Source organism: Orycteropus afer, unplaced genomic scaffold (genome assembly GCF_000298275.1).
Source record: "Orycteropus afer afer isolate SDZICR_OR568_19922 unplaced genomic scaffold, OryAfe1.0 scaffold00122, whole genome shotgun sequence".
Classification (NCBI taxonomy): domain Eukaryota; kingdom Metazoa; phylum Chordata; class Mammalia; order Tubulidentata; family Orycteropodidae; genus Orycteropus; species Orycteropus afer.
In genome coordinates this window covers 7994783-8018281 of record NW_006921709.1, presented here as the reverse complement: position 1 = coordinate 8018281, position 23499 = coordinate 7994783, and the positions used below count along the sequence as shown (strand labels likewise).

The 23499-nt window shown below is 40.8% G+C and overlaps 2 protein-coding genes across 2 annotated transcripts in view; one reads left to right on the top strand and one right to left on the bottom strand.

Annotated features, from left to right (window-relative positions):
* Window positions 1–191, top strand: part of MTREX (Mtr4 exosome RNA helicase) — a 158440-nt gene extending 158249 nt beyond the window's left edge. Inside the window, exon 27 of the mRNA XM_007944182.2 lies at window positions 139–191. Coding sequence (XP_007942373.1) covers window positions 139–191 — 53 coding nt within the window. The remainder of the gene's footprint in view (window positions 1–138) is intronic.
* Window positions 192–641: 450 nt separating this feature from the next.
* Window positions 642–23499, bottom strand: part of PLPP1 (phospholipid phosphatase 1) — an 86243-nt gene continuing 63385 nt past the window's right edge. The window contains exons 4-6 of the mRNA XM_042781445.1: window positions 13056–13113; window positions 1464–1640; window positions 642–773 (exon numbers count right to left, since the gene is read on the bottom strand). Of these exons, the coding sequence (XP_042637379.1) occupies window positions 642–773; window positions 1464–1640; window positions 13056–13113 (367 nt within the window). The remainder of the gene's footprint in view (window positions 774–1463; window positions 1641–13055; window positions 13114–23499) is intronic.

The following is a 23499-nucleotide window of genomic DNA, read 5'->3' as shown; positions in this document are numbered from 1 at the left end:
GTGAACGTCTCTAGGTGTCTTTCACACCAATAGGCTTTTTATTTTCTTTCACCAGTTATTTAATCTGGATTGTTGTGCTGTTTATGGGGTATATTCTTTTTGATCTTGATGTTTAAACCCTATTTTCTTTTCTCTTAGGCATCACCAAAATCAAGAGAGATATTGTGTTTGCTGCAAGCCTTTACCTATAGTGAGTCATTGCATAAAGGAACATGCAATGTGAAATTGTTCACCACTTGTCTGGTTACAGTTGACTACAAATGCTTACAAGTATTCATTTGGTTCTCCCATTTCAGGATGTATGTCCTTAAACATTTAAATCTGTGGTATATTTAAATCAGGCATCATTCTTACAAAGCATATCACATACAGATTTGTACATAAGCATTGCATTTTTAATTAAAAAATGTACAGGTGGGGCATTGTTTTAGTGAAAGGCTTGAATTTTTTTTTTAAATGAGCCCAGAGCTATTACACAACCATTGTGTTAAATGTAACTATGTACACACAGGTAAAGTGGGCATCCAAGAGGAATAGCAGCAGTAGAGTCCCTCACAGGCCTGTACAACAGGAAGGCGCATCCTTGTGCTTCGGGTGCAAACCTTCTCCTTTAGAAAAGCACCTGGGTGCTCTGCCACTTTTCAAGGTTGGTGACTGTTCCGATAGTGATTCCCTGCCGTTGGTGTTTCATGCAGAGTTGTATGCGAGTCCTCCTCTTTTCTTTCTTTCAAAGGAGAATCTTTCTCCTTGAAGAAATCGGATACATATACAGCCTGTATAGAACAGATTATCCTTAGAATGAGGCAGAAAACATATACAACATAAAGTCAAAAAACATACACAAAGCTGCATAAATGTTTTGTAAAGACACAGATTAAGGGCATAAGAAATTAATAGCTAAAGAAAGTTTTGTTAAAGAAGTCTTCAAAATTGAGCATTGCTTTGTTATGCCTTAGCCAAATAGCTTCATTCTGCAGACACTTAATAAAAAAAAAATTCCCAATTCTTACCAAAAAGAAAATGGCTAAAAGTATTTTTATATCCAGAAGCTTTTACAATAAAAATACACAGGAGTTTTACAAATTTTAGAAAAGTTTTTCCCTGCTGCAAAGCTTACGGTGACTTTTAATAACATTGGGATTTTTGTTGTTATGTGCCATCGAGGCAGCCCCAACTCATAGCAACCCCTCTTTGGGTTTCCGAGGCGGTATCACTACGGAAATAGATTGCCCAACCTTCCTTCCCAGGAGTGGCTGGTGGATTTGAACCGCCAGCCTTCTGGTTAGCAGTCAAGTGCCTTAGGCACTATGCTACCAGAGCTCCTATTGGGATTCTTACCCACCACCAATTACTGTGCCACATTCTCTGCCTTTGCAGAGTTTGCTCAGCAGGGAATTTTTCTACTTCCATATCCAAATGTTGATGCATTATCAACATGTAGGCTGCTGCACTGGTATACTTACAACTAATACTGCAACCACGGCCCCTTGAATGAATCCAGTCATCACGTCGCTCCAGTGGTGTTTGTAATCAGAAACTCGAGAAAGACCCACGTAGATGGACACAGCAAGAAGACCAAATTGCAGTGTTGGCCGTAAGAGTCTTGCCCAGTCTCCCTTCATCCTGGCTTGAAGATACAGCTAATAGAAAAGATGAGAACAAAGAAACTGGTTCTTGAAAACAACCAACTGAAAAGTCTTGCTTGCTTTATTATAAACCGAGCTCTGTCTAGAGCTGAGTTACAAAGGGGAAAATAGGTGAGGTGAGCTCTGGCTTATCAGAGAAGGGCTCTTACCACTGCTCTGATTTGTCCACAGACACTTGTTATATTTACTCACTGCCACTGAGTCAGCTCTGACTCACAGCGACCCAGTCTGACAGAATGTGCCCTAGGCTTTCGTAGGCTATAATCTTTACAAGAGTTGATCACCAGGTCTTTTCTCCACTCTTCAAATTGTCAACAAAGACAGTGGTATCCTTGTTTATGAGCTTCTAGACAAGCTTTCAGATGCAGCTCTTTCCCTTGAAAGTTGAGTTAAAACTCCACTGGTCAAAGGCAATTTACATTATTCTGAGCCTTAGGTGGTACACCACTAGCAGCCTGAGTACAGGTTGCCCTGCTCTGGCCCATCTCAGGGCTGAGTTTGTGGAATTCACCAAACAAATGAGCTTCCCTAGGCTTAAAGGAATGATGAGGGAAACTGAGCTAGGTAAGTAATCTACTTCATAAGTAAATATAATTATCTGCCTAAATAAGTAATAGAGGCTGTAATTGTGATCCAACAAAAGAATGTATTCTTTCAATAGCACCTATACCTTTCAGGTTTTATGACTTTTCTACACACTACTCAGCCTGAACATTTCCCGTTTTCCTTGTCAGCCTGCCTTTGACTTTGGGTGTATCCTTAAGGATTTTGGTGCAGAAAGAATCTTAACTGACTTCCTATGAACTTTCAGTGGATCTGCTCTCATTTTTAAAACTTTTTTCCCTTAATCTGTATCCAAGAAGAATATAATTTTTAACATTCACTTTTAGGAATGCGTGGCTCATACATTAAATGCAGTCCTCAGAAAACCACTGACATGGCTGCATACAATCCAATCCCAGTCCAATAGGCACCGCTGCTCATGTTTAGTTCTCAGTAGCTGGCAAAGGCCCAGACCAGAGGTGGTCTGATTTTCTCAAGTACTTAGTATAAACATCTAGTTCTAAAAGAGCTCAACAGTTATTTAACTGAGTCTGACTGATTAAAAGTGCTACTGGTCATCTGAGGACCAGCCCTCCCCCCGCTTTTTTTTTTTCTTCTTCAGGCTATTATAAAAGTACATAGCAAGGGGCTGGTGTTAAGATTCTGGAGTAGGGAAGATAGTTGGTTCTGGTTGAAGCAAAGTTGGCACCTTGCGTTTCTTTTTAAAAAATTAAGGTTAAACTGGGGTGAGCCATACTGGTGACCATGGCTCACTGTGTAGTTATAATGGCATCCACACTGGTAACGTCTTCATATATGTTCGTGTGCCAGGTGCGAACACGTTGCATAGGCATCCTTCACTACGACAAACTATAGGTGAATGGATCAGAGCATGAAGCAGGGAAATCCCTGAGATTCCAGTTTATACAAAGATAGTGATTATGAGACTCAACTAGCCATATGGCTTCTGCAAGTCATTTTAGCTCCCAGGTTATCTCTGGCCCTGTTCTTCACAGAAGCACTAAGTTAAGGCTAATAGTGAGCTACTAACAGTAAAGACCCTCATCAGCTCTGATTTCAAAAGTATTAAAAAGAACATAGAAAAAGCACTGCAGGGAAAACATGTAGAACACTGAAGAGCTAGCAAAATCTCCAGGCCCAGACTATTCACACTTTAAAAATACATTCCTAGGAATAACAAATACTTGTATGAATGTTGCTCTCTTAGGACTGCAGCCACCTCTGCTAGGGACACATCAAGAAAAAGCAGTTAACAACTCTAATGTAGACTAAGGTACTCCCCATTTTATACTTCCAACCTGAAGCTCAGATATAGACTTTTTATAGCCATGACTTAGGATTCTAATATCCTTCTGACATTTTCCTTCCATAGAGTCCTAACTTAGACTCTAGGTAGTCTTCAGACACATGCTATGTATTAACCTTTCCCAATTTTCTTCCCCACTGTCCTGCAAGATTAACATTCACATTATGAATCAGTGATCAAAATAGCACCAACACACCTTAGCTGAATCTTTTCTCTCTTTAAGTAGCTGGTTTTCTTTTCACCCATCTACCCAAGTTCAGCTGTTTCCCTCCCTGTGAAACACTGATGGTGGAGTCGGAACTTGTTCCACTTGAACGGGTTGTGGGATTCCCAGATGGCATTATACACCTAACCTTATGCTCCAAAGTCTGGCTCTTCTGTGATAAATGTGACGAATGGCCTTGTTTTCGGTGCAGTCTGTCCTCACAGAACAATCCTTAGCTGAGGATGTGGTTGGTTAATTGAGTGTGCTTCCTGTTTACCTGCACTGTGCACTTTGGGTCCAGGTACCCAGTATGTCTCTGTGAATGCCCTTCCCCTCCCTATGAAAACTATGCTGTCTCCTCTGAGCCCATGGGGGTAAAAACCTATGTTACTTGGACCATGGTTCTCCTGAGTTCCACAGCTGGTATGCCCAGAACTCCAGACTTTGGCTTCTTACCTCGCATGTAGCTGATCAAACATAAGCAAATTCAGCAGAGCACACATGTCTCTCTGGTGCCTCCAACTCCTCGGCCTCTCTCAGCCTAAGTACCACCCTCTGCCAACACTTGGCATTTGGTTTCCTGTACAAGTCATTTAACTGCTTTCCAAAATCATTACCTCCTGCATATTATATCTCCTCTCCTTCCTTGACTTGTGGGTTTAAGTTTTTTTTTTTTTTTTAATCCTGTTCCTTATCCTTTTAGAAGGATTTCTTGAGAGGGACGTTCATGTTTGGCCTACCATTCCCATACCTTCTCTGACACGACTGCCTCCTCCCCCAGAAGGGGGATGGGGAGAGACTACTATGGAGAGGCAAGAGCAAGGTGTGCTTTGGATATTTGAGAATACAGCTTCTGGTCCCAGCTTTGTCACCAGCTGTAACCCAGGATTTTGGTTAAAGAAAGTACCTTCATCTTTCCCTAACTGCTGCACAAAGAAACAATGTCTGGAGCTTCTCAGCAATGTTCTGTTGGAACTATACAAAGGAACAGAGCTCATGCTTTAATGCCAGGAATAATAAAAAGGCTTTATACGTCCCTGTCTTTGCAAACTCCACTCTCCCCTCCCCACCCCCACGTTTACTGCTCGCTGATTACATACATTAACTACATTCTGGGTAAGGCATGCAGTCGGAGTTGGAAGAGCTTAGAGCACCGTGTCTAACACTGTGTGCTCCCCGACAGTGGCAGTGTCTACTTTCAAATTCCTCTTCTGGGGCCAGTCGCCTACCCACAGTTGGTGGAAGGGGCAGTCCTGTATGGATTATGTAGCGCTGCGCTCTCGCTCGCTCGATCTGTCTCTTGACAGGCCCATTCTAATCAAGATTATTTTCTGAACACCCTTCAGTCTGGCCTATCTGACTCACCTGCCCTGTAGGTTTCAGTCCACTGAGAGGAGTATGTTGGGTGAGAGTATTCTAGCCTCTGGATCCCTCCCATTCTTAATATCCAATTTTCTGCTGATGAGGATGTAGGAGGGCAGAGCAGAAGCAATAACCTGCAGCCCTGCACTCGGGTACTCCCCAGAGGCAGATGTTCCAACTCCCCACTGGGATATTACAGGGTCCACGAAGCCCCAGGGCCAGACAAGTAGAACAAGGATGAAAGCAGAAATGCAGCTAGACTTCAGCCAAGGCATAGAGCGGACAACTAGAGCAAGCCACAAGTCAGCACAGGAGGAAGACTTCTGGTGGCACTGTGGTTAAGCACTTGGCTGCTAACCAAAAGATTAGTGGCTCAAACCCACCAGCTGTGCCAAGGGAGAAAGATGCAATCTACTCCCATAAAGATTACTGTTTAGTTTCTATGAGCACTGGTAGCATAGTGCCTCATTTGACTGCTAACCAGAAGGCTGGCGGTTCAAACCCACCAGCCATTCCTTGGAAGGAAGATTGGACAATCTACTTTTGTAGTGATATCACCTTGGAAACCCAAGGAGGGAGCACTATGACTCCACGGCAGTGAGTTTGGTTTTGTTTTGGTTATGGAATTTCTACTCTGTCCTGTAGGGCGGCCATGAGTTGGAATTGACGAGAGACCACAAAACAACAATACAAGGGACTGCACTGGGGAATGTGCATATCAGCCTAGCAGCTAAGAACCGTTTTCACATTTTTAAAGGTTTATTACAAAAAAGAGGATGCACCAGACCGCATTTGACCTGCAAAGCTTAAAACATTATCTGATCTCTTACTGAAAAAAATTGCCAACTCCTGAACTTGACTGACAACAGTCTGCACAACACAAAGAAATACACCATGGCTTACTTGTAAAACATTGCTTCTAAGATCAAACCAGGCAAAACAAATTGATTGGTCTAACTCCACTTGCTGACAGATCTGGCCTGGAGAGCACCATAAGGCAGGGCACAGCATGGTCTTATCTGGAGTCAGTTTCCCCACTTTTTACATTTAAAAAGTTCCTAAATTTTGATTGTAAATCCCACTTTAGATTAGGCAGGATTCAAGCCATCTAGATTGAGCAATGGGTCTCTCCTCATCCAGAGCAAAGAAGAATGAAGAAAACCAAAGACATGGAAACGATTAGTCCAAGCGACTGGTACACCATGCGATCCTCAGCCTATCTGTTCATGAGACCAGAAGAACTAGGTGGTGCCTGGCTACCACTGTAAGCCACTTGGAGGGGGATCTATGTAGGAGATCCTGGATAGAGTGGGAGAACAATGGAACAAAACTCAAAATGATTAAAAAATATATATAGTGACCAGATTTGCTGGTCTGATAGAGCCTGGTCAAGCCCCTGAGACTGTGGTCCCTAGCTGCCCTTCAGGTCTGGAATTGAACCCACTCCTGTGGCTTCCAGCCAAACAAGAGACAGGCATATAAAGTGAACATTTATATTAGGTAGATACATTCCTTTGGAGAGATCAATCATGGGAGAATAGAAGGTCAGTGTATGCACAGGGAGACAGCTTGGGGGGCAGGAGTGCATGGGAGGGAAGGACACAGGGAAGAGGTAACTATGGGGAAGAAGTGGGAGGGGAGCTGTTGCACTGTGGGAAATTGCAGTCAATGTCATGAGACTTATGTGAACTGCTGTATGGAAAGTGCTCTGTAACCAAATTTAAGGGAAAAAAAAAAAAGGATTCATGGAATCTATGGGCCTCAAGTTATTCACCATTTGCCCAATGCAGTTTGGGAAACTTGGCTTTATGACATAACAAGTACTCCACCATTTTCATAAGTTGGCTTCACACCACTTTTATGAAAGACCTACATTAGTACCTGTTTTCATTAACAAAGAAACCCAAGTGAGATTTTTGTTTTTATGAAAAGGCAAGAAGCAAAACTATCATTCAGCGTTTGTTCTGCAATGAGCCATTAAAGAGGCAGTAAATACCCTGAGCAGCAAGGTAGTACCAAGCTCCTTCCCTGGGAACCACTCAGCATCAAGCCGCCATGACTTTGTACTATGTCTGTGAACACTGTATGTTAGTGTTATTTTAGGTTTTATTTAGTAGTAGTTTTGGGGTCTGGGAACACTCAAATATTTTTCCTATATGAAATAGTAATTATATTTTCATTTTGTGCCATTTTGGCTTATGAAAAGTTTCAAAGAAATGCTCTCTCAGATAATGGGAAGAACCTGTATCGCCAGTGCTACGTGGTATGTGATCAGTGCCAAGTGGAGGACTGTGAATCTTGAGGAAGGTGAGATCGCTGACTAGTAGGTGGCGTGAAAGAGTATCAGGAGGATTTAGACAGGTAGGGCACACCATCCAAACAAGAGGGGGCAAGGCTGGAAGAAGGCATTGTGTGGCAGGGAGGCACAGTTACCCAGAGGTGCTCAGGCCTCCACAGCAGTGACCTACAAAGGAAATCCATAACATATGGTGATATAAATGACCTGGGGTTTCAGCCTCAATATGATGGTCCTAGGAAAAAAGTTTCAATGCACTACTCACTGTATTAAAAGTACAGGGTTATACTATGGTGCTTCTGAAGAACACTCACCTTAATTTGGTATCTTTGGCTTTCAGCCAAGTTCAAGTTTATATGTCACTGAACATATAAAGTGGCTATGTGCAAAGAAGCCATGCTGTGCTCCCAGGCAGCCAGGGTGGGTTTCCCTGACGCTGATGCTCTTGGCATTGTGAAGAATGTGCAGGGCTTGGCTGTCTGCCAAAGAATGATGCTCAGGGTACTTTCTTTAAGGGGCCATTTTTTACTATAATTTCTGGGCGCCAGGAATTCTTGTTTGGGAAGTTTTGGCTATCCCAGATCTGGGACTGACCCTTGATGCCAAGATGCCCAGGGAAGCTAGATGAGTCATCAACTAATGACTTCTGGGGTGGCAGGGGTGTGGGTGGTGGTAAAGTGTTTTACAGAAATGTGATAGCTGGAAAGTAAGGACTCAGGCTGAAATAAAAGCTGGGGCCTAAATCCACATCAAGTAAGTATTTCCACACTTACAGACCATGCAATGCAGTGCACAGCTGCTCTGGCCTGCTTGCTGCTTCAGAAGGCCCGGGTCTGTAACAAACCTATTTATCTGGACTTTTTTCATTATAACTTTACATCTAAATGACTCCTAATTACCAAACTATAGTGGAGGCAATGTTCCTTCTGGTTATATTCTAACTTGCCTCCCCATATGCTCCTGGGGTTACACAGAGCAGGCTGCCACGGACTATTCAGGCCTCTCTACTGAAGCTTTTGTACTTCAACGTCATATTTCACAAAAGACCTCAGTACAACTTTCTATTTGACTGAATACCCAGAACAGGAGTGGGGTGGGGTGGACGGGGAGGGGGGAGGTGGGGAGACAGTCTAAGCGTGGTTAACTCTGCATGTAGCAGGTGTTCTGAGAAGGGTCAAGGGAACAAGGAAGAACATTCATACCATGTTAAGATATGAAGTTAATATATGCATCTGAATATATTCTTTAAAATTAAAAACAGTGGGTCAAAGTTACGTGTCCAGAGATATTCATCACCTTACCTTCACCAGATCGAGAGTGATCAATCAGTAAAGGAAGGAAGCCCTAGGGGCTTATAGACCTCACTGTGCAGTGCCCTCCCACGGGAGACTGGCAGTCACCCCTCATCTCTTATTTCAGAGGGACTACTGGAAAGAGTCAAAAATAAAAGTAGTTTAACATTCAGATCACCATCAGTATTAACCAAACCACAGATTCATAGGTCTGTCTCACACTAACCAACCACAAAAGCTGCCCCGGTGAGGTCTGGCTCCGGGGCATACAAAACATGTCCAAACACTCAGAAGCTAGTCGGTGTAGTCACAGACTCATGTACTTTGGAAAAAGTTCTCAGGATCCTAATGGCCCAAGCGGTTGCCCAGCCTTCCCCTTCTCCCCCATGCCCTCTTTAAAAAGGAAAAAGTATTGACAAGTTGACTCCCTTTAAGAGAATGTTAACTTCTGGTAAGACAAATGCAACAGAAGATGTTAGCATAGTATACTACACACATGGAGTAAATAAGGTACACTCCCAATAGCACATTTTCTGAAACAGTGGGTGTGTGCTTTGTAATGTTGTTGTTATGTGCCGTCGAGTCAGACCCGACTCACAGTGACCCCTCCTTGGGTTTCCGAGGCACTATCACTGTGGAAGTAGATTGTCCCATCTTCCTTCCGAGGAGTGGCTGGTGGATTTGAACCGCCAGCCTTCTGGTTAGCAGTCAAGTGACTTAGCCACTATGCTACCAGAGCTCCCATGCTTTGTAAAGGAAGCTCTAAATTCTGCTGAATTAGTGCTCCATTGCTTCCTCATAAAATTAAGTTAACATAAGATGAAAGCCTTACAGCAGTTTCTAGATGTACTGGACAAGTGTAAAAAAAAAAAAAAAAAAAAAAAAACCTCTAATGGAATGGTTTCGAAGTTGTAGATCTGAACTTTATGTAATATATCTGTAATTTGTCCATTCTTTTAACTTTCGAAATTTGGTTTTTCAGTTAAAGCAAGATACTGACTGGTATTGGTATTTTAAATTCTAAATGAGACCAAAAAAGTTAATTCCCAGCAGTCTACTCTTAATATTGGACATCATGAATTTTTAAGATAAACATAAATACTCATGAAGTACTTAATGTGTTCAAATGAAAAAGCATAATACAGAAAGCACAATAATATATGAAGAAAATTAAGACAAAAAAATTATAGCTGATATGGAAAACTTCAGATCTTTCAGACCCCTTATGAGACAGATCTTCTCCCTGACTCCTTTTTCTTCCCCCTTGAAATTTAGATAATAAAATTTGTAAAAACTTGCAGTAGGAATGCAAAAGGGAAGAACACACTTGGCATTTCTGAAGCTGAAAGAACTGGAGACAAAAAAATACATTGATAATTTAAAACAAAACAAAACTGGAGACAAAACTTCAAGCCTTGAGTTACAATACTGAAGGATTCCATGGACAATATATTGCATGATGCAGGAACCATCCAAAGAAGATCAAAGATCTTTGGTACAGAGTCACAGTACCAAAAAGAAGTGATGAATGTTCAACCATTTCAAGAGGCAGCATATGATCAAGAACCAGTGATACTGAAGGAAGGAGTCCAAGCTGCACTCAAGTCATGAGTGAAAAAAACAAGGCTCCAGGAATTTACGGAATATGCACCTAGAGGTTTCAAAAAACACATGCAATACTTAAAGTGCTCAGTCATCAATGCCAAGAAATTAGGAAGACAGCTACCTGGCCAACCAACTGGAAAAGATCCATATTTGTGACTACTCCAAAGATCCTACACAATGTGGAAATTATTGAACAATATCACTGATATCACACACTATGAAATTTTGCTGAAGATAATTAAAAAATGGTTACATTCATAGGAACTTCCAGAAAGTCAAGCCAAATTCAGAAGAGGACACAGATGAGAGATATCATTGCTGATGTCAGGTGGATCTTGGCTGAAAGCAGAGAATACCAGAAAGGTGTTTACCTGTGTTTTATTGACTATGCAAAAGCATTCAACTGTGTGGATCATAACAAATTAGGGATAACACAACAAAGAATGGAAATTCCAGAACACTTAATTGTGCTCATGTACACAGACCAAGAGGCAGTCATTTGAAAAAAACAAGAGGATACTCCATAGTTTAAAATCAAGAAAAGTGTATGTCAGAGTTGTATTCTTTCACCATACTTACTCAATCTGTATGCTAAGCAAATAATCTGGGAAGCTGGACTATATGAAGAAGCATGTGGCAACAGCCTCCTCTTTGCAGACAACACTTACTTGCTTGCTGAAAGTGAAGAGGACTTGAAGCATTAAATGATGAAGATCAAGGACTTCAGTCTTCAGTGGATTGTACTTCAACATAAAACAAAAATCCTCACAACTGGATACATGAAGAAAGACTGAAGTTGTCAAGGATTTCATTTACTTGGATTCACAATCAATGTCTCTGGAAGCAGCAGTCAAGAAATCAAACAATGTATTGCATTGGGCAAATCTGCTGCAAAAGAGCTCTTTAAAGTGTTGAAAAACAAAGATGTAACTTTGAGGACTAAAGTGCACCTGACCATAGCCATAGTATCTGCAATCACCTCATACACATGAAAGTGGGAGAATGAATATTGAAGAAGACAATGCATATGAAGATCAAAGAAACATGCATGTCTTTGAATTATGAGGGAGCTCTGGTGGCATAGTGCCTAAGGCACTTGACTGCTAACCAGAAGGCTGGAGGTTCAAACCCACCAGCCAGTTCTTGGAAGGAAGGTTGGGCAATCTACTTCTGTAGTGATACTGCCTCGGAAACCCAAGGAGGGGTCGCTATGAGTCGGATCTAACTCAACGGCAGTGAGTTTGGCTTTTTTGGTTTGAATTATGGTGTTGGCAAAAAATACTGAATATACCATGGACTGCCAGAAAAACAGAAAGAAGTCTGTCTTCGAAGAAGAAACACCAGCATACTCATTAGAAGCAAGGACAGTGAAATTTTCTCTCACATACTTTGGACAAGTTATTAGGAGGGAACAGTCTCTGGAGAAGGACATCATGCTCAGTAAAGTAGAGGGTCCATGAGAAAGTGGAAGACCTGCAAAGAGATGGACTGACACAGTGGCTGCAACAAAGGGCTCAAACATAGCAGTGACTGTGAGGAGGGGGCAGGACCGGGCGCTGTTTCATTCTGTTGTACACAGGCTTGCTATGAGTCAAGAGTGGCTCAACACCACCTAACAAGAACAACATAACTAATGGTCAACTAAACTGGCCTTTAAAGACTCCTTGTACATGTCCCAAAGCTATTAGTTACTCTAAGAAAACTACATAATCATCTCCTTTGATACGTAAAATGTGGGTGCAAATCTTCTCACTCTTTGCCAACTGTGTAAGGCAAATGGCAATCAGCATGTTGCTCACACTACAGGTCAGCAATGACAACTGTGTAATGACAGTAGCACCTGACACTCCTGAACTTGAAACCTTTCTAGTTCTATAGAAAACAGTCTGGGAAATATGTCTAAAAGTGGAAGGAAGGCAAAACCTGCTCAAGTTGGAGCAATACAGCTGCCTAACTTAGAATAATCAAAATCTCCTTCTCACCCAAAGCAAACCCCAGAAGGAAAACAGCCAGGCTGTGTGGTGCCTACAAACAGATGAGGAGAGAAGCTCTCGAGTATGGACGAGTCTATCGAGCAACAGCTGTCACCCTGGCCAGTACGTCAGGGCAGTGACCTGCTGTGATTACACAGCTGTTCGTATGACCTAGAAAAATCTCCTCAGAACATACGTCCCAAATAAGGGCATATCAACTAGTTCTTAGCACCAAGACTTACAAACTTGGCTGATTACCTGTCAGGCTCTTATCACTGTCAGAAAAAAAGTACTTCGAAGATAGAAAGTGTCTATTATCCTACAGGTTGGGAGCTCTGGTGGCATAGTGCCTAAGGCATTTGACTGCTAACTAGAAGGCTGATGGTTCAAACCCACCAACCACTCCCCAGAAGGAAGGTTGGGTAATCTATTTTGGTAGTGATACCGCCTCGGAAACCCAAGGAGGGGTTGAGTCAGACCTGACGCGACAGCAGTGGGTTTTATCCTACAGGTCTCTCGCTTGCAGCTTGCTGTATATACTATGTGCCTAATCATTTGCTACCTCTAAATGAAGGACAAAATACTTTCCAACAATTGTGACTGCCTTTGACCAAAGCACAGATATCCACTCGTCCTCTCAATATAATGCAACCACAAGATAGTCCAGCTCGTTGAGAAGATAACCCGATGAGATCTGCAGTGGCAGCCAGCTTGCTAATTAATTAGCACAGGAGAGGACGCCTGCACTGAACACATTAAATCTGTGCAGCACGTAACCCAGCCACCAGCAAACACAAAGTACTTACTGCCACAAACAGCATGCAGTACATGGAGAATGAAGAGTGGCCCGAGTAGAAGGACAACCTAGAAGAGAAAGGAAAAAGAAGAGAAGCATTCATTTTCTCTCCCAGAGGCCAAGATAGTTCTTAACTTCGTCAGTCTCCTCCTCACCTACTCTGTGCACGCAGTTCCCTCCCTAACCTTCAGATACTGGGGGGGGGGGGGGGGGGGGGGCCAGTTAAGAGTTGCTATAGAGCCAGTATGAGTCGAAATCAACTCGATGGCAATGTGTTTGGTTTTCTGGTTTGGATTTAGGACAAGGGACATTAAAGGATCAGGGAGAGTCTGAGTCAGATGTCTATGCACTATCTTTTTGTTGAAACTTTTTCAGGGTGGGTAATGAATCATTGCAAACACACTTGCCAAGCAAAAGATATGAGACAAATCATAAGTGGCATAAATGTCCTTGCCTTTATTACATATAAACTCATGCGACCATGATTGAAGTTTTATTTTCCACTTGCCGGGTCTGCCACCAAATAATAATGAAAAATACCTCCCTTGGAACACTCAAAATCGGATTACTTTTTTCCATCTATGGTTATATTTTAGTGTTTTAAATGGGCACACTTCCTGCCTCAATCTTCCCATCAGATTAAGTGCTTATGTTTGACATTCATTTTTAAATGATATCCTGACAACCCTGTACCAGATGAATCATCTTTTTCAATAAACATCTTCCCCACCTAAACATGCTTGGCAATGCTTGGAAAACTTACTTTTATAGCACTTCTGCAAGAGAAAAATAAAGTTCACTGACATTCATAATCTACATTCTGACACAGAATTAGCCACTGGTACAGAAAGGGCAAGCACATTTGCTATAATGGAAGTATACCAAGATGTATAATACAAATAATTCTAACGCTTCTCCTGACTACTCTCCCTAAAGAAAGAGTAAGAACAAGCAGGACAAGCTCTGAAGTATCTTATTACATCCAACACTGTCCAGAAGGAACTTTCTATAGTCTCACATGCATGCAAAAGGCTGGACAATGAATAAGGAAGACTGAAGAAGCACCAATGTCTTTGAATTACAGTGTTAGAGAAGAACATGGAATACACCACGGACCGTCAGAAGGAACAAATCTGTCTTGGAAGAAGTATAGCTGAAATGCTTAGAAGGGAGTATAGTGAGACTTCATCTCAGGTATTTGGACACGTTATCAGGAGAGACATGTTACTCGGAAAGGACCCCATGCTTGGTAAAGTAAAGGGTCAGCTAAAAAGAGGAAGCCCCTCAATGAGATGGATTTGACACAGTGGTTGCAACAATTGTGAGGATGACATAGGACCAGGCAGTATTTCGTTCTGTTGTACGCACAGGGTCTCTGAGTCAGAACCAATTCAACGGCACCTAACAACAGCCTTGTTCAGAAGGAAATTAACACAGATGTGAGTTTCTTGAATTCAAAGAGGATAAAGACTCCTATAAACAAGCAACAGAAAGTTGTATGTTTGACAACTGACAGTGGGGAAAATGGAGATTTCTTAAACATATTAATGATGATTCTACCAAAAGTTTTTACTGTCTCTTTTGTAATTAGATGCATTCCTTAGAAAGAGAATCTCCTAATGTCTTATGTCAACAAGAAATTATGTAATTAAACCTGACAGTTATCATTTACTGTGGGTTTAATCTGAGTAAAACAAGAAGGAAAAAAAAACATCAACTCACGCCTTACCAACTACTTGGCCCAACAGACTGAATCAATACAAATATTTTAAATCAGATAACTAGAGCAGCGGTCTGTACATTTACTGGTTAGTTTCAGTAAATCTTACTGAAGAGCCTACAAAAGCTAATAAAAGTCCATTTTAAGGATTGTCAAGTCCCACTGAGCCAATATAACCATGATCACAGAAATATTCTCAAAGTTGAGCAAGTTAAAAGACTCAGTAAATACTATGCATGCTGCCATAAAATCATAAATCTCAATTTAATGTAATAGACGTGACACCTGATTCATCCACAGGGTGATTTTCATTAGTTGAAACAGAATGGGTTCCATCGTTACTGTGAACACATAAATAGTTATTTTATCCAGAATACTATCAAAGAAGTCTGGCTATGACAAGAATTAAAAACATAAAGGGGTAACTACTGAATCTCAATTTCTATGTCTTCTTCAACAGTAATTTTTCAGCTAGATTCTGGTGACATGGAATTTCATTCCTATTAAAAAGAAAATTAACAGAATGAAGCACAAAAAATATGAAAGCAAATTACTGCCATATTCTTTACAAATCTTTTTATTGTATGCCTAGAGGATAAGATCAACAATATCTTATTAATATGTCCATAACCCAAGAATGAACTAAATAACTCTATGAGTAGTTTAATAAAATCCAGAGTGGTACACATGCAGATTTTTTTCATTATGTCCTCAATGGAAATGGTTACGACTTTTGCCCCAGCAGAAGAACCTTGCCCTGTTCTTAGATTTTAACCAACTCTAAACTAATTTCACTCCATTATAGCCCCTCTGATGAAGGCAGATAAGGAGCTCTGGTGGCACAGTGTCTAAAGCATTTGCCTGCTAACCAGAAGGCTGGTGGTTCAAACCCTCCAGCCACTCCGTGGAAGGAAGACTGGGTAATCTTCATTTCTGTAAAGATTTACCACTCAGAAACCCAAATGGGGGTTCTATGAGTCAGAATCGACTCGATGGCAGTCGGTTTGGTTTGGTTTTTTTTTTTTTTTTTTTTTTGATGAAGGGAGATGCAGTAACAATTTAAGCTAGTTTGCCATCAAAACTTAGGAAAATCTCTTCAGAAAGTTAAGTATATAGAGATAAAAATATATTCTGAAATACAACTATTTTAACTAACCATAGGGAATGGTCTATTGAACAATGAGCAGCCTTCAAGCAATCAGTAAGGAGTCTGGTCTTGACCACAAAACTTTCTGTGAATGGGATTTTATTCCAAATGACAAATCTAAGGTTTTTTCTTTACATTTGTTAGCCAGGGCACCCCCTTCTCCTGAGACAGCCTGAAGCCCAATATCATATAGCCTTTAAGACAGTTCACAGTCATCTACACCCCCCCCCAGTGTCCATGAGTTCCCATTCCTCAGTTCCTCATTCTTCAACCTCTGTACTTTGTCATCCACATCCAAGTCCAGCCTTATAAATTGCGAAAGCAACCAAACCCATCCCTCATTGGTCACCGGAAATAACCAGCTCATATTAACCATGTCTTGATTTTAAACAACATTTACTAAGAATTTGAGGTGCATAAAGTTCTTAAATCACAAAGAACCCCTTTCTCATCTCTGTTCCTCCCCCACCATCTAAAGTAGGTCTTTCCTTCTCTGCCTCCCCACCCCCAAAGTTAAAAAGCACAAAACAGTTACACTCACATCCAGGCCCCCCTAAGAGTCTTGTTTTCTACCCACAATTCTCCTTTGTTACTCAACTTTTTCTACCAGTTAACATCGCATGCTATACCTATTAAAAAATACTTCTTAATGAATCTTTTCTTATTTTGTAATTGAGAAAACAGAAAATGCTGAAGAGTTCTGTGACATAAAGAATAAACAGGCTGAGTCACCACAACTCCCCTTTTAAACCCAAGTCCTTTAATTTTAAAAGTATCAAGGTGGCACCATGGTTCAACAAGTGGTGCTAGCCATGAGACTAGCAGTGCAGCTCCACTGGGGAAAAACCACAGGTGACCTGCTCCTGTAAAGATGAATGCCTAGGAAACCCTCTGGGGCGCTTCTACTCTGTCCTACAGAGTTGCTATGACTCAGACTCGACTCAGGACACACAGCAACATGCCAGCATCTACGTACTTCCAAAATGAGGGAACGTGCACTACAATGTCAGTGGACATACTTTCTCTGGGTGACAGGATTATGGGTGATACTCATTTCATGTATGGACTTTCCGTCAATGTAATTTTTCTACAGTGAATATATAATTTTGCTGGATGTTATGTTAAATATCTTCTTTTAAAATCTAAGGCTCTCTCCCTTCCATCACCTGCTACCTACATCTACATGCCCCCGGACATAATGCTACATCAGATCACTATCACCTTATTACCTGAAGGTCAACACAATTCAAAGTAGTCAAATCATCCAAGTCTTGCCCAAACAACATGGCAAACCTATAGAGCCTATCAGAGGTTCCCAGTACACAAGATATGTCACATGGGATTGGTCACATTCCTTCCTTTGCGTTTCCAGGGCCACTTCAACAAAAGCGTTAACCTCAATGCAATGGCACTGAAACCAATCTAACCAGAAAAGTCACAGTTCAGAAAGTGCTTTATAAGTAATATTCTTCTAATACAGAGTACATACACACTAAGCTGGTTTGATTTTTAAAAATGAACTGATAAATTGAGGTTACATTCTTCGAAACTTAAGCCTTATATATCTCTAGTTGTATTTTTACAACTAGAATTTACTGAAATTCTATATTTACTGAATTTCAATATTCTGAAAATGATGAAATTAGTCTAAGAAAGTAGGAATTTTTTCCTGAAAGTTAGAACACGCTCTACTACTGTGCTGAAAACGAGGGAGACAGTGTCACTTGTTTAATGCCCATCGCCTAGCATGATGTCAAATTTAACACGTAATAATGTTAAACTGTAAGAATGCCTCATACAGAGAACATTAGTATTCTTCACTACTCAAAATGGCTGCCTTTAAAGATTTTTTTTTTTTTAAATGGTGAGGATGCTCTTTCCCTCAAATGGTAATAGCGAATGAAGTGGTACTTTCTGCTATTATTAGAGTGTATGCAACACTAAAATTACATGTTTTCTATTTTCCTCTCCAATTCTTCTTCCCTATTCTTCTTTTGGGGGGAGGTGCTTGCCATCACGGGAATTCTGGCTCATACTTCATGTGTCAGAGTAACTGTCCTCTATAAGGCTTTTTTAAAAAAAAAAAAAAAACTGTGGTGAAAACATACAAACTAAGACATTCACCAACATAACAACTTCTACATTTACAGCTCAGGGACATTGATTATGTTTCATTTTGTGCCACCTGTTTTGGTTACTTAGTGCTGCTCTAACAGGAAGTACCAAAGGTGGATGGCTTTAACAAACAGGAGTTTATTCCCCTACAGTTTTGGAGGCTAGAAGTCCACATTCAAAGTGTCAGGCTCTAGGGGCTGGGTAAAAGCCCCTTGACCTTAGACTTCATCTCTGCCTCTGCCTCTGGCTCCCAGCATGCTGGAGCTGGAGGCTTTTTTCACTCAGGCAGCTGCTGGTTGCTGAGGCTGACAAACCCAAGGTCGACAAGTAAAAAGGCACAGTCCCAGTATACCACATGGAAGGCCACTGATTCAAGCCCACTAAGAGTGCCAAGATCAGCAGACATAGCAGGCTGCTGAATAACAACTTGGTGACATGCAGGATTTAAGAGCGCCAAAAGCTGCTGACCATTCCTAAGCTGCTCCTTACATACTGGAGCAGACCACATACCTAAAGGCAGCTACTCAGCTGCTCCCAGTAGATTCCACCATGGAGTTGATTACCAGTCTCATCACCGGGAATACTACATCCAGCTGCCCAGCCACTCAACCAGGCCTAGCCAAGTTGACACATAACCTTAACTACCACACACCATTATCACTATCCTTTTCCAAAATATTCCAACATTCCAAACAAAAGCTTCCCCCTTACTCCTCTCTCTGACTCCTGGAAACCACTAATAATCTTTGTTGGTTTTTTTTTCCTCTCTTTATATATATAGAGAGAGAGATAGATTTTACCTCCCCTCCCCTCCCTGGTAACTAACAAAGAAAATTTCCTTCAATGTATAAGCCTTTCCTTGACTTTTTATAATAGCAGACTAATACAGTATTTGTCCTTCTGTGATTGACTTATTTCACTCAGCATAATGTCCTCCAAGTTCATCCACGTTATATAGTGTTCTGCAGATTCTACATTATTCTTTAGGCTTGTACAGTATTCCATTGTGTGGATGTACCACAGTTTATCTGTTCCTCAGTTGATGGGCACTCAGATTATCCTCCCCTTCAAAGCTCAGGGTTCCAGGATCATCATCTATATCAGTTTCAACTGTTTTCTCATTGCTTTGCTGCCAGAAGTCTGTGCGGCTTGTCTGCCGACTCGGACACCACTCCACGGGGTTTTCAGAGCTGATTTCTCAGAAGCAGATCCCCAGACCTTTCTCCCGAGGTACCTCTGGGTGAGCTCAATTCTCCAATTCTTTGGTCAGCAGCCAAATACATTCACTATTTGCACTACCAGGGTTTCCTATATTCCCCTTAGCCAGTCACAAAACAGAACTAAAGAATGATTTTTCAGTGTGGTTTATTATACCTAGTTAAGTCCATTCTTGACTTCAAAAGCAAATGAGATGAGCAATCTATTTTACACATGCAAAAAACAAACAGCAACAGAATCCTCAAATGCATAACTTAAAAAAGAAAAGAAAAGAAAAAAAAAAAACGGGTGGCCAGCAAATACATGAAGAGATGCTTACGATCACTGGCCATCAGAGAGATGCAAATCAAAATGACGAGATACCATCTCACCCCAGCACTGATGCCAAGGTTCAACGAAACAGAAAACAACAAATGCTGGCGAGGATGTGGAGAGATTGGAACTCTTACACACTGCTGGTGGGACTGTGAAGTGACACAACCACTGTGGAAAGCATTATGGCAATTTCTTAGAAATCTGGAATTGGAGATACCATTTGACCCAGCAATCCCATTACTAGGTATATATCCTACAGAGGTGAGAGCCATGATAGCAATAGATATATGCACACCCATGTTCATCACAGCACTATATACAATAGCAAAAAGATGGAAACAACCTGTGTGCCCATCAATGGAAGAGTGGATGGCCAAACTATAGTACATACACACAATGGAATGCTATACAGCACGACTAGAGTTGGCAAAACACCACATAATATGGATGAACTTGGAGGACATTATGCTGAGTGAAATAAGTCAATTACAGAAGGACAAATATAGTATTAGTTCGGATACTATATTTGTTGTGGAGGGTCAAGGAAAGGTTTATATATGGAAAGAAACTTTCTTTGTAGGTTGCAGGGGTGGGGGAACACTGCAAAAAAACAAAAATAGAATGCAGTGACCCATGTCACTTTAGTTTTGTGTATTGCACTGTATATAAATTATATTTCAATAAAATGCATTAAAAGAAAAATTCTCACAGATTCCAGACTTTCTGGAACCAAGAAGGTTGGATGAACCCCTGATGGTATAGTGCCCTGAGATAATCTTTACACCTTAACCCAAAAAATTCCCACTGAAGTCTTCTGAAAATCAAACAATAGTTTAGCTTAACTAGTAAAGAATGGCTGCCTTAAGCATTGTATTCTTTTACGAGCTATCAAAACTAAACTGAGGACAGCAACTTGAGGGATTACATAGGAACCGTAGGGGTAGTGAGTTGTTGCTAATGGAGGAGGAACAGCTCAGAAAAGCAGGGTCAGATGGGGTCTGGAACTCGAAGAGCGCCATTGGTGTCACTGAACGGGACACGGAAACGTGGAACTGGTGTAGGTTTTGCTATGGATATTCTCAACAACAACAAAACAAGATGTTTGGGTTTTTTTATTTAAAAAGTTAAGCCATTGATTAGGAGCGCTGGTGGCATAGTGCCTAAAGCATTTGACTGCTAACCAGGAAGTTGCTGGTTCAAACCCACCAGTCACTCCACGGATTGTGGTATTCATGCTTAAAAGTTCAAAGATGCAGCTGACAAACCTAAATTTAAAAAGTATTGTACTTAATTAACTTGACTGATTTATAAAATCTTTAACCCTAAAAGTTACAAGACTTAATAAAAATTTTAGATCTGCAAAATCCAGTTTGACCAATTAAATGTAAAAAGTATATATTATATATTTGTACTGAGCAGAAAAGAGGAACACTTAAATTCAATCTTATAGAACAGCTTCAAAAGCTTAATATCTACTTATTTAACTATCAGAAGCTAATATTCACCTCTTATGTGCTCTCTCCTTTCCTGCTTGACTGGTTTGAAAATCGTAACAGAATCATACCCATGTACTTCTTCTTTGACTTGCTTTTAGATGGAACACATTTTTCATTCATATTTTCATTATTTTATCCATGTTGATACATGTTATTAAGTGCCACTGAGTTGTCTGCGACTCATAGCGACCCCATGCACAGCAGAAAGAAACACTGCCTGGTCCTGAGCCAGCTCCATGATTCTCGCTACACTTGAGCCCATCTCCACTACCACCGTGTCAATCCAACTAGTTGAGGGCCTTCCCCTCTTTCGTCGACCCTCCACCTTACCAAGCATGACATCCTTCTCCAGGGAATGGTCCCTTCATTGATACATGTAGCTGTAATATAATATTTTTATTTCTCAGCCTTTCTTATTTATTTAACCTAAGTATTTATAGATACAAATTTGTACCCTGCTTTCCCTACCAAAATTTACTTTTGATGCTCTTTTTCTCATTCAATTCCACTTATTTCCCAGTATCCATATGATTTCCCCTTTAATTCATGAGTTACTTAGAATACTTTCTAATTTAAAAATACTGGTTTTTGTTACTGATTTCTTCCCAATTCTGTTGCAAAAAGAAAATGTAATATGATATTTATACTTTGAAATGTGCTGAGTCTTCCTTTATAGCCCAATGTGGTTAATTTTTTTAAGTGTACTATTCACAGCCATGGAAGCAGCAGTCAGGAAATCAGACATCCTATCGCATTGTGCAAAGCTGCTGCAAAAGACCTCATTAAAGTGCTGAAGGGCAAAGTTGTCACTCTGAACACTGAGGTAAGCCTAACCCAAGCCATGGTGTTTTCAATTGCCTCATATGCCTGCGAAAACTGGATAATAAGACCAGATAAGAGTTAATGTCTTCGGAAAATACCATGGACCATCAGAAAAATGAACAAATCTGTGCTGGAAGAAGTGCAGCTGCCCTGCTTCTTAGAAGCAAGAATGGCCAGATCTCACTTCACCTACGTTAGTCCTAACTGGAGAAGGATTATCATGCTATGTAAAGTGGAGGGTCAGAGAAAAAGGGGAAGACCCTCAATGAGATAGACTGACACAGTGGCTGCAACGATGCGTTAAGCATAGCAAGGACTGTGAGGATGGCCCAGGACCAGAGAGTTTTATTCTATTGTACATAGGGTCACTGTGAGTCGGAATCAACTCAACAGCACCTACCGACGATGCTATTATGCTTTTAAAACAAACAAAAAAACCCCACCATATCTACCAGTGTTTCTATTGTGTATAATGGCCTATGTGTGCCCATTAGTTTCACAATTTTGTTGTTCAAATGATCTGCCATTCAGATTTTGTCTCTTTCCAATTACTGAGATATGTGTTAAAATCTCTCACTGCAAAGCTGAGTTTATCTAATTACCCCATCCTACCCTTTTGGCTTTCTGTACTTTGAAGCTAAGTTATCAGGTAAATGTACGAACAGAAATGCTCTATCTTCCCAGTTAATCTTAAGCTTTTATCAGTCATGTTAGGAGTTCTGGTGGCATAGTGCCTAGGCATTTGACTGCTAACCAGAAGGCTGGCAGTTCAAACCCACCAACCACTCCTCGGAAGGAAGACAGGGCAATCTACTTCTGTAGTGAAACTGCCTCAGAAACCCAAGGAGGGGTTGCTATGAGTTGGGTCCAACTCAACAGCAGTGAGTTTGGTTTTTGGTTTTTCTTATCAGTCATGTTTATCTTTAATAATACTTTTGGATGTGAAGGCTATTTGATCTAATAATATAGGTATATCGGCTTTCATTTCATTTGTATTTGCCTCATATATTTTTTCCATGATTTGTCCCTAATATTTTAAATATACTTATTGTAAACACATGTGCTGTATTTTCAATCTCATCTGATAAATGGATAAATGATAAATGGATAACTGAAATCTGAATCCATTTCTACAATGTATTTGTATTTCTATTTTTATATTTATATTTGTTCCTAGTCTGTTTTAGGTTACTTCCGTCTCCTGAACTGCACTGATAAAAACTCCCACTGCCACTTCCCCTTTCCTTTTTCTTCCCACTGTAATTTGGAAATTTCATTCTGTATTATTGTTTGCCCTGGAAATTTTAACCTACATCTCAAAAAAACCAAACTCACTGCTATCAAGTCGATTCCGACTCATAGTGACCCCCTTTGGGTTTCCAAGGCTGTAAATCTTTATGGAAGTAGATTGCCCAGTCTTCCTTCCACAAAGTGGCTGATGGGTTTGAACCTCCAACCTTCTGGTTAGCAGTCAAATGCCTTAGGCATTATGTCACCAGAGCTCCTTTTTAATATGCGTAGTTATCTCAAATATATTTATCCACATCAGAACACTCACAATGCTTTAACTCTAATCACCATCAACCACCTTACACAGTATTTTAGTTTTAGCTCTGTCTTG